At 37.5% G+C, this 12,296-nt stretch overlaps 1 protein-coding gene across 1 annotated transcript; it reads right to left on the bottom strand.

Annotated features, from left to right (window-relative positions):
• Nucleotides 1-5,094: 5,094 nt before the first annotated feature.
• On the bottom strand, nt 5,095-11,726 carry LOC122669170 (protein MAK16 homolog). Its single transcript, XM_043865855.1, has 9 exons — nt 11,642-11,726; nt 11,440-11,549; nt 10,129-10,247; nt 9,929-10,026; nt 8,035-8,110; nt 7,807-7,971; nt 7,591-7,699; nt 6,945-7,078; nt 5,095-5,270 (listed from the first exon to the last, which is right to left on the bottom strand). The coding sequence occupies exons 1-9, from the start codon at nt 11,704-11,706 to the stop codon at nt 5,226-5,228; spliced, it is 921 nt and encodes a 306-aa protein (XP_043721790.1). The 5' UTR covers nt 11,707-11,726; the 3' UTR covers nt 5,095-5,225.
• Nucleotides 11,727-12,296: the final 570 nt, after the last annotated feature.

Raw genomic sequence — 12,296 nt, 5'->3', positions numbered from 1 at the left:
AAATCATATATAAAACTCTTTGTTTTGATAATAGACAGAGTTCCTCTCTAGCCAAATGCATAATTTTCTTTATGACAAAAAGAAGGTATTTTACATCAACAATCTTGTGTTGACACACCCCCAACAAAATAGGGTGGTAGAACGCAAATATCATCACTTGATTGAAAAAACATGTGCTCTTCGCTTTCAAGCAAGCCTACTCACTATGTCGGCGAGACCAAAAGCCACGAGGTTAGGCTGTCTTGTTTTATCTACATACTGGAAGCTCTGTTTGATTGCCATGGATCACTTGTTCCCCAGTTTTTCTGTTGTTAGGGAGGCCCTTGCACTCAAGATGAAGATGGATATTCAGTATGCTTTTCAAGCTAGTAAAAGTCATTAAATGGATAAGTCATCAATCCCTAAAATAGACTATGTAATGCACTTTATCGGGTGAGCTACAAACGAGCATTGTACCATAGGTTTCTATTGTATCAAGCTACTTTTGTTCTACTAGAATTTTGGGTTGAATTTAGGATACTGTTTTTGTTCACTCGTGGAAAAGGAATAATCTCCTTAAACTGGTGATTTGACCTTGAGATTGGACTCTTGTGTCATTATAAAACTCCTATCCCCTATTGTACAAGGTCGAAAATACCCCTCCTTAGTCCAATAAGACAGGATCGATGGTAGTGGCGAGAGGATTCTTCCTTCACTTAGGATGAAGGAAACCTCGGTCTTTGAGTTTTTAATAGACAACACTACTTTAATTCACCAAAGAAGTGGTTGCCTTCTTTTTTCTTTTCTTTTTTTTAAATAGGAGAAAGTTTTCCTTCACTTACGATTTTGGCTTCGCTTTGTCTACCACTATGATTTTATCATTACTCTCACCCCCGATGATGAAGGATCAAAATAGATCTCATCGAAGCAAAACCTACAAGTGAAGAGATTCTCTCTTCATCAAAGGTGACGGAAAACTCAACCGTATTTCAGCATGTCTATTATCATTGTTGACTTTTTTTATATATATTTTTACAAAACTATCATTGTTGACTTAAATCTAAGGTTCACACCATAAAAAGAAGCTCCCACGCCATCAATCATCATCCTTTAGCTTTTGATTTAGACTTTCATTTTTCAAGAGAGAAAAGGGGAAAATTTACCAAAAAAATTTGTTGATCATCTTTAAAAAAACGAAAATAGCTAGAAACCAATCACTTCTTAAGTGAATTATATTAATATTATTTCTATAAATATGGCATGAAAAGGGTAATCCTAGTGTTGCATGTTCAAGAGGGTCAACTTGTGCACCGGGGTGAATGTTCATATACGTGAGCATACGTAAACGACTCATAATCGTTCAAACCCCTCCGGTCTCCCCCTGGGGGGAAATTTCATTGAGTCTCATCGAGCAAAATTTGAATTACAATCTTTAGAAGATTCACAAATCAAGAGAACTCTCAAACACTAATAAAGTAACTCGCTACCCATTTAGAAATAGAGTGAGCTACAATGTTCTCATACCTATTAAAATGAATGAATGAATGAACAAGACTCAAGACATGCCTGAAAAAGCTGAATATCTATAATAATGATGGAGATCTCAAATGATGTTTAAAAATCATCTTCAACCAAACAATGAATCAGGACTTTGACTGTTCGAGTGAGAGGCAATATGTGAATTATAAACCTTAAGATTTATCTGTCCATAAAATTTTTATCCTATACGAATGAAGAAAGTTTTCATACATACCGTGTAAGCCGTGTATGTGAGAGGACACGCAACAAGCAATTTCGCAAAGAAGTTGAATTTCAAGGCATTAATTAATGGGTGGGGTTTATGACTTTCCAACTCTTTGTGAGAGGGACACGACGTGCATGCTTACACGGCCGTGTATGAAAACTTCCCCCTATACAATTTTAATTTTTTTTTTCCGATAAGACTATCCCATACAATTTGGTACATACTAGAACTAAGCATGCTTCCATAATTTCTATATTTAATGAGTCATATAGATAACCTACTCCCAAAAAACAATTTCTAAAAATGCCAATTGTTTTTCTTTGTGCATCTTCCATGTACTGCTTTTAAGTTCAAGACCCATGTTGATCTCCACTAGGTCATATTCCAATACATGCCTCCTAGGATGTGCCAATTTTCTTCTATAGTGACAGTTATTTTGATGCACTCAAATTTTTTTTTTAATTATACTATTATAAGCCACTTTAATTATATAATGAAAATAATTTTAATTATGAAAAGCATTTGTCAAAATTTAAATACTATTAAAAATTTTTAATTTCATAAATTTTTTTTTTTTGGTGAAAGTACCCACAACATTTCCCTTTTTTAAATGAATATAATATATATGCTTGCTTGAAAATTTGATTGTTAGTAAACTGCATTATACCAACCTTTCATAGATAATAAAAAATATTAAAAGTAAAGAAGAAATCCTTGAAACATATCAAAAAAGTAGGTATCAAATTAATCTCACAAATGAGATGGATACTAGCTTGCCTTAGGATATATATAAAAAAAAGGGAAAATTATTCTAACAATCCATCACCTCGAAATAGATTAATAGTTCATGTGTTTTTTGCCACGTGGAATGGTGATCTAGAAATTTTGACAATTGGATGTCTAGAAAATAATGTGGATTGATCTTATGTCAAATTTCAAAATGAAATTCAGTTTATGATCCTCTCGTACATAGGCATTCCCTCCTCCCATATATGCCCATGCACCCCTTGATAGTTCCTAATTTTTCAATATCTTGTTTTGCTATTTGATAAACTTAGATTGGATTAAAACTAGACAGGTGAGTAGAGGATTGGAGGGCGTGTTATTCAACTTCCAGGTAAAGGTATGTCATGCCTCATTCCCAAACCCCAAAAAGAAGAAGAAAAATGTTATTAAAAGAAGGGGAGACGTTCCCCACGATGCCAGGCTGTAGTTTTCAACCAATAGGCAATATGTGAATAGTCGTCCAATAAAGGGCATTTTTTAAGGACAGAGGGTGTGAGATCAACAGGTAGGATATGTGAGAAGGTGTACGCAAAAATCAACACATTGGCGTCATGCACTTCCTTTTTCCTTAAAAAGTCTATCAAGTTTTTGGATCAATGAATATAACATTTCCATATGGCGCATCCAAAACTTCTTGAATCTAGACCGAAAAGGCCTATCACACATATGTAAGAACATATATTGAAGGTTTATTTATGGGATTTTCTTATTGACACCTCCCAAGGTGTCTAAATAATTTTTAACCATATTTTTTTGGCCTTTTAAGTGCAACACATTTTTCCTTTCAACAAGGGTAAAAGTTTGTTATTTTACATTAGTACTCAAAAAGTGTGCTTGAGAGCCCTGAGGTTCTTGAAAATGAAATAATGATGAGCCACTTTAAAATAACTTTGAAAATCATCTTTTACCCTTGAATTAAAGAATTTTTAAGCATAAAACAAGGGATAATTAAACAATTCAAATCCTTTACAGCGCAGGTGCCCGTAGCGGCCGATGCGGCGCAGACTGGGTCACGCATGCAATGACCGCCTTACCCCTACTAGGGCAAAGAGTTTGGACAGGGTAAAACGGTCTTTGCGCACGTGGCTTAGTCTCGCTCAACGTTAGGCACCGCACTATAAAGGATCTGGGTCCGTAATTAAAAGAAAATCACATGTTCTAAATACACCTATAAATGATTCACTTAAACGATCTGTTTATTTAGCGATATGGCACCACCAAGGTAGGTTGACTCTGGATCCTAAAAAAGGTCCAAATAGTTTGAAATGAGTCATGCAGAAATATAGTCCACCAACTACCACATCATCAAAAACAGATTTATTAAGAGTACAATTTTCAAAATGACCCAAAAATATCTACCATGTGGTAGATTAGATGGGCCCAAATTTTGGGGCCCATTCTCACAAAAAATTTTAACTCAAAAAAAGATTTTGAAAAATTCAAGACTATGTGTCACAATAGTTGTATCCAGATCTTCTACGGCACACTGCTGTAGCGGTGCGAGCGGCGGACCGAATCACGGGTGCAAAGACCGCTACCCCTGCCCAAATGCCTTGCCCGAGCGGGGGTAAGGCAGTCATTGCACGTACGGTCCAGTCTATGCCACACAGCCCACTACGGGTAGCTGCACCGTAGAAGATCTGAATTGTGTGTCACAATAGTGGTAGTAATAGTAGTTCGAGTACTGCACCCGTACATGAATAAGTGCTGCTCTTGTTGCATACCTAAGGTGAAGAGATTCACCAATGGAGGTGATGAGATGCTATAATTTAACCCAGGGATCATCATTAACTACCAAGAATGAAAGTTCTCTGAACCAATTTTAAGGTAATGTATACATATATCTTACAGGAAAAAGGTTATCTAATATGTGTACAAGGCAGGGGCTGTTACAAACATATAGAACCATAAGAGGAAAATGGTGTCCTGCTTCCACATAAATTCTAATTAAAAGCAATGAGAAAATGAAACTCTCCTCTTCGGATGGATCCTGGAAGGATTAAGTTTTTCTTCACCAATGATGAGATGATGCTATGATTGGACTCTGGGTTCATCATTTACTCCCACCGCCCCTATTTCCTTCTCTATTCCAATCAAAGGGTTAGATGAGGTGGAAGAAGATATTTTCTCTTCACCATGGGTTGAGAGAAACTAGGTCCGATCAGGGAAATGCATTCTTGCTAGCATTTTGCGGGCATTGGTGCAACGACAAGGTTGTTCTATTGTGATCAAGTGGTCACAGGTTCAAGTCTGAAAACTATGACCCTCCCCAGACCCCGCAGTGGTGGGAGCCTTGTGCACTGGTTATACCCTTAATTTTATTTACACATGGTGTAACCAACACCCCCCCCCCCCAAAAAAAAGGATGTAAAAGAAAAGAGGAGAGGGCGGGAAAGGGTATTGGGAGGGTATTTTGGAATATACCGAAACATACTAAAACCCTAGGAGGGGTTTGTAAACCCTAGGAGGGGTTTGTGAACCCTAGGATGGTGGGTGAACCGTTCTCTATGGGTGGAGAGAAACTTAGTCCTAAAAAAATGGGGGAAAGGGGGGAAAAGGAAATAAAGAAAAAACCCTAAAGTTATGTCCTATTTTAACCTAACTTTACAAAAACTTAAAAGCTATCCTAACCTCACAAAAGAAGATGGATACAACATGTGGATCTTAAATTTTGCTACACCAGCTCTGAATTCTGGAAGCTCATTCCAGAATTTTGTCATTGAACCGCCTTCTGTCTCTCACCGGTATCTTCATGCTCAACCTAACACGGCAAGAGAAGAGTTTGAGGATATTTCAGTTGTAATAGCCATAACAAAACTTGATAAACATACACAGTATTACAATTAAAATGGATAGCCTGTCTTTTACATAATTCCAGTCATCAAGCACAGAGCAGAGCAAGTTGTATGATCATTAATAAAGTCTGTCGTAGAAGCTTGGTGAAAAAACAGGTATTATTTCAACTCAAGGCATTGCATACAATTAAAACTGGAAAATGGTGCCATAAAATCACACTCCACCCCCAACCTTAAAAAGCTATAGGTCTAGTTGGTAAGTCCTCTAGCAAAGATATCTAATATACCCATGGAATCTTCCACTTGGTTAGCTGAGTTGGTGCCACATGTTGGTCACATCAATTATCCAGTTGTGGAATATTTAAGCTTAAAAGCATTAAGTGTCATGCAAAGAATGGGAACAGAGGAGAGAATAGAATTCACACAATTCAGCAATGGATCTCCAGGAACCCACTTGGAGCAGAATGAATTCACCTTTCACCATAAATCCATAAGCAAGAGAAAATTAGTTCTTCAATGTCTATCTCTATTATCATGTCTAACTCTATTATTTAATAAGCAAAATCAGGTAGAGGCATAGAGCAAGTCCTCTTTACAAAGAAAATGACTAGACTCAACTCTATTCGAAGTCCTAACATGACTTGGATAACTAGAACCAGTAGAAGACCAGACATACAGGTCTTCCTTTTCAGAATTAAAAATTAGATCTTTTATAAGAAAATCCAATTATTACTTTACCAAGTTCATGTGTCCAAGCACAAGTTCAACCCTCTGAAAGTGTCTGCACCCATTATTTATCATCACTACCTCACCTACACCAGAAGGCCATACAAAATCAAGGTGGAAACGAGCAAGAACCAGGGGGAAACCCCTTCATCCAATTGCCCACCATAAACCACCAATAAAGATGAAATCATCAACCCACAGTTTCTATGCTCCACTGATCTCTTAATACCCATAGCCCAAACCGAACCTTTGGTTTTCTCATATCACCTGCATAAAGCCTCTCAGTTAATCCAAAGAGCAGCCCCAAAACCCCAACCACCAACCAAATTCATCATTTACTCCCATTTCCTTGAGTTTTCTATGATCCGGCATCAACCTTTCTCAGAATTTAGGAGTATGGACATCAATCTGGCTGCTATTCAGAGAGGCCTGAACTTTTGTATGGTGGTTCATGAGCTCCACGAGTTACAGGTCTAAAGTTCTGTTGTTAAGTGAAATCTATTCTGCAAGTTGCACACAGTGATCAAGCAATATAATCCAGGTTCCAGAGAAAAAGTTTGAAGCATGATGTATGATATGGTAATATCCAGAGGGGCTCATAGCACCAACCTGGGTTACCTCCCAACAACTAAACACTGACCTGCTCCCCTACCCCAAAATGAAAAGCCAAAATCAAGGAACTCTCAACCAATTATTGACAGAGAGTAGATATGTGCTAATTGGATGCACAGCAAATTCTGGCTCTGACCTTAATTGGCCTGCTTTTTACACATCTCCATACCAAATCCACTTCTTTGTGCTTCTATTGAATTGAAAAATACAGAATATAGATGGATACTGTCCAACTAAAACATAGGTAATCATGCCTGTACATTCCCTGCATATAGAATGTGAAGAATGTGACAGACTTTTACCTCAACGAGTACCCTTGCCTTCTTTTTCAATTTTGTACGCATTTCATCTTTCTCAAGCTCCACTGATCCTGAGCCTGTCCTCACTCTCTTTTGCTGAACTGTATCCATATCTTCATCATCTTCATCCATGACACCTGTATAGGCATTAAAATGACAAGAAACATGATTTATATCAAAGTGATGATAAAAGACATTAATGATCTCAAGTTAACAAAAACAGGACCCTAGATAGATAGGAAATGCCAAACAGGATTTGCATAGCTGACCCCAAGAAGTTGGGAAAATGCTTTAGTTGAGCACTGGGTGTAACCGCAGACATAAGATACTTTTAGAGTCCAGGGTATTTAGTAATTTCACACGATCTTTTTCCTATGTACTAACACAAAAGATATATCGCATGTAAGGATATTTTAGTCATTTCATAACCTCTGGACTGAGTTATTACCATGGGGGCATAATAAGTCCAATTAATGCTACCAAACTCATTCAGATGTATTGGTTTACCGATACCTTGAATTCTAAAAGAACCAACGAGTATGTTGCGCAACGGCAATGCAAATATAGTGAGAATGGAAAGACAAATACATCCAATCTGAGGATCACAATAGGAATTATAGTTTTAGTGCAATATACAAACAGCAATTACCATAGTCATCACCCTTGCGAGTCTCATCAATCGCAAGACTGCCAAAATCTTCCATATCTTCTTCCTCTTCAAGTTCATCATACCCTTCAACATATTCTACTTCAGGTTCCTGCTCAGCTCATATACAAATAGAGAGGCACTCGTTATACAGATCTTCAATAAGTGTAAACCATATACTTTTCCTTTAGTTAAGAAGGTGGGTTGCCAAAACCATACCATCTCGTCTTCTTCCTCACTAGCAATCTCTAGTCCTTCCATATCAAGAACTTTATTGTATTCTTTAACAAGATAATTGTATATGTCATCATAAACTCCACGCTTAAGACGCTCCAACAACTCTTTCTCGATACTCTGCAATAGAACCACCAGTTCCAGTAACAGCTTCAGTGAAAACTCAAAACTGGTGAAGCACATTCAAAAGATAATGAAGAAACCTTCCAAAACTGCAGCCTTTTCAGCTTTTTCCTCTCGCCTCGCCTCTCTCTTTTTCTCTTTTCTTGGTGTAATCATTATCTTTTCCCTGCAAAGACAACACAAACAAAATCCATCAGGAACGGATATTAAAAGTGGGGAATGAAAGTTTCTTAGTATAAAAATGGCCTCCATAACAGTCAGATATGGTCAGAATAACTAAATCATAGTGATTAACAATTAAAATCAAATGATTGATTCACATATGTGGCTAACAATTCAGAAAACCCCAAAAAGATCACACCAGGATGGAATTGAAGTTGAATTATAAGGTTCATAAATTGATTTATTAAAACATTACAATGATTTGGAAACCAAGAGGCAAAGTCTGTGGGTGCATGTGTATGATCTAATTAGTGCAAGTTTGTATTTATTTCTCAAAGTATTTTGAGGTTTTAATTTTTAACTGCAAAAAAAAAATGAGATTTATGATTTTGAACGGTGTTTATGCAGATAAATCACCTAAACGAGTTTATTTTATTAGAAATAAGCTTTGGGTTGGGTTATGTATGTCTTGGCCTTTGATCCTACGTGTTCTCATTGTAATGGGCCACTTTAATGGGCTTATAATATGGGTAGAGGCTAGGCATACGGGCTTAGTTAAGTAAATGTCTTTATTTCTTTAATTTAATTGTTATTAAGTGTTTTAGTTAGGCCTCCTATTTTGAGTCAGTTCAGTTTACCTTATTAGTTCAGGATTGAGTTAGGCCTTTCCTTTTTAGTATTCGAATCTATTTTTGAGTCTTCTATATAAGTTTGTAAAGGGGTCCAGCATTGTACATGAATTTTTATTAATGAAAAGCTTTGGCTGCTCTTTTCTTACATGAAGAATCCGTTGTGTTTGATCAAGGATCCTTCTGTGTGATCAAGGTGGTTGCTGTTTGATCCTTCCAACCATCTTGTGGCGAGCCCAGGTGTTCTTCCTTCTTTTCCTCCATTAATCAAGTAAGCTTTCTTCTGATTTTCTGCAACCCAAGTTCTGATCTGGAATTCATATGCAAGTGTTTTTTGACATGAATTACAGTTAAGGAAATCTGGCCAACAGATCAGCCTCAAATTTTTAAGAGTTGTTCTTAGACCTAAAAGAGACCTTTAACCAGAAACTCTGGATGATCAGACCTGCAGATCTGGAGATATTTTATATTTCCCATTCTACCCTTGTGTTCAGATTTGAATCCCTATTTGTCTAATTGCTGAATCGATTTCCCTATTCTGTTAAATAATTAATTCTGAGATTTATTTCATAATAGCAGTGTTTGTCTGAGTTATAATTCTACTGTTTGATCTTTAATCAGAATTGTGAATTGACTGATATACCCTTCTCCTTGTGCAATTAGATTGATCCTTAATTTCAGATCCACCCATCATATTGACTGAAATTTTCTGTAAGGGTTCCTTACCATTAGAACAGAACTTAATTGGAGTTCTGGTAATATGACCACCTGATTTTGTCATATCATATTTCTTCCTATTCTGGATTTTATTCTCTGAGAAAAGATTCTGTTTTGGTACTATTTTGAACATTCAAATTCAGTTTTACATTAGTTTTCCTTGAGAGAATTCAATTCTCCACTTGCTGCCAATGTCTGCATCAAAGTAGGATCAATTAATTGCAAAAGGTTCAAGATTTGGTGATATATGAAAACTCTTGCAATTAACAATACCATCCAGGATCCAAATTTCTAATTAGAACTCTCTAGGATTCACCATCTGATTTTCAGAAAACTTTGTCTGATGATGCTTTCCTGTGCCGTGTTACCAAATATTGAATCTTGAGTTGAGTTTCTATGTCATGGTTGTTGTACATGAAATATTTATTAAAAAAAGAAGAAGAAGAAGATAATTGACCACATGAGATGGCACTAACCTTGTTTTCAATGCAAGCTTCCTCATGCGTATCCGCATTTGAGTCATTTTGGTGAGCCGCTGCTTTGTTTTGTGTACAAGAAACTTAGGCCAATACATCTGGCAAATCCATCGTAAATGCAAAACAAGCGTAAGCATATCTTCCAAATTCATCACAAAGTAAAATAATTTTTAATCAAAATTGAAGGTAAAGTGGAATACCAGATGTTTGTCGATGATTTCAAGTGCCTTCTCATAATTTCTGGGCAACTTCACTCTCTCCCATAGTTCATTAGGCTTATGAGCTCTTTCTATACTTTTCATATACAAATAAAATATCCCTGCATATTACACCACAGTCAAAATACAGCAAAATTTTCCTTGCAAAAACACAGTGGTATGGAAGATTAACACTTTCAGCATCCAAACTGCTGGAATAACGAAAATGCATATAAACATTGAAGATTGTTCTCACATGTGTGCGTATCATGTGAGCATGGACTTTATCTATCTATAAATGCCATCCAAATTAACCTAAAGTCCATGATATTTATAGTTGTGAAGAATCCAAAGTCTTTAAGCCATTTTGATGTTTCACATTGCATAAAATGATGTGTTCTAAATGCACCATCAAAGGAAGTAATAGTAGAAAGCTTGACATTTTAACACTAGAACAGCTAACATTGAGCTAATAAAGAAGATAATCAAAGCATCACTAGGATTAGATCATGAAGAACTCCACAATTCCAAAAAGAAGCTTTTGAAGTGGAGCTGCGACATTTTAAACATTCTCCCATCTGACTTATGCTCTTGTGAAGTGGAAATGTGGAATGCATAAGCTCCTTGGGGAGCCCTAGTCTGGAGGAAAGTAGAGACTTGTGATGACAACTTTTTAGTATTCCTTTTCACGATTAGTTCTAAGGACCCTAAGAGGCATCAGATTAGAGCTCAAATATGCCGCAATGTTTATTAAATTGTGAATCCATCTCTTGGGTACAGGGAAAGCATTATGAACCACAGTTGTCACGATGCCTAGGTGAACCAAGGTGACGGGGCAAAAATTAATGTGACACCAGACGCCTAGGCGACGAAGGCGCCAATCCAGACAAAGCGCGTCCAGGCGTTGCTTAGGCGACGCCGTGACAATGATTATTTAATATGAACGTATCAATTCAAGTGGGACTTCCCCAATAATCTTCTCAGAAACATCTGAGAAGAGCTGATGAGCTTTCTTACTCTTTGGATTAAGGGCAATGAAATAGGAAACACAAAGCTAGCTCATAGGTAATTCTATCTCCTGATTCAAACAACTTGTTTTCCTGAATTCTAGTTCAAAACTCTCAAGTTCCCCTTGATAGCAAAACTCAAAGCAAATGAAAGATTGACACGAAAATCAGAACAAGCTCCTTAGCTTTTAAGCAGAAGGCCTTGAGCTTTGGTTGAACTGACAATTACAGAACAGTCAATTCAAGAAAGGGTGAGGGGGGGGGGGGGGGGGGGGGGGGGGGGAATCAGATTTAAGCAAGTTTGTACCATCATGGTCTCGGATGGTGGCGTAGCGACTGTTGGCGAGCGGGCAAGAGCTTCCATTGCAAATACCAGTCACATTATATGGGTTGCGACAGAAAACCCCCGTTGGGATTCTGAAACCAATCCAAATCAGATAGAGAAAGAAAGAGAAGGACATCAAGAAAAAGAGAGGCGTAACAGAAAATCGAACGAGTGAATTACTTACTTTGCCATGAAACTGCAGTTATTGTTGTGTCTGATGACTTGCCAAATGACCTCATCGTGCTGCATCTCGAATTCTACTCTGCTTCTCTTGGGCCGTAGCCGCAAATTTCACTAACAATACCACCCATACAGTCGACGTCGGGGAATTTGTACTACAACTTCTACTTCTTTAAACTTTTTCTCTTCCATTTTTGAGTTGTAGGGAGGGCCAAACTGCAGAGAACAGAAGGGCACACAAAACCCAGATGCCAGAGCAACCGATTCAGCCGCGCGTCTCTGTTACAGACTCGACTCGTGTCTCTTAGAGAGGAAGGGCACACAAAACCCTGATGCCAGAGCAGCCACGCGTCCTGTTCCAGTCTCAACTCGTGTCTCTTTTCTCTTCTCCTTTATCATTTGCCTGAAGGACTAAGGAACATGTCGGAATCGCAGTTGCAGATGGTCATATAGAAATAAGCTGCAGGGGAACCAACAAGGCAATAACGGATGTCGACGATGATAGGAAATAAGAAATCGTCTGAAATAACAAAACAAGAAGAGAGTAGTAATGTTAATGTTGATAAAATTGAATGATTTTCTGTGTTCTGCGAATTCAACAATGCGAAGCTTAAGAGGTAACCCATGTAGAGCTTGTTGGAGATGGAAAAACTATTGAA

The sequence above is a fragment of the Telopea speciosissima genome, chromosome 7 (assembly GCF_018873765.1).
Source record: "Telopea speciosissima isolate NSW1024214 ecotype Mountain lineage chromosome 7, Tspe_v1, whole genome shotgun sequence".
NCBI classification, from domain to species: Eukaryota; Viridiplantae; Streptophyta; class Magnoliopsida; order Proteales; family Proteaceae; genus Telopea; species Telopea speciosissima.
The sequence above is the reverse complement of the archived record's forward strand: the minus strand, read 5'-3'. Positions and strand labels throughout refer to the sequence as shown.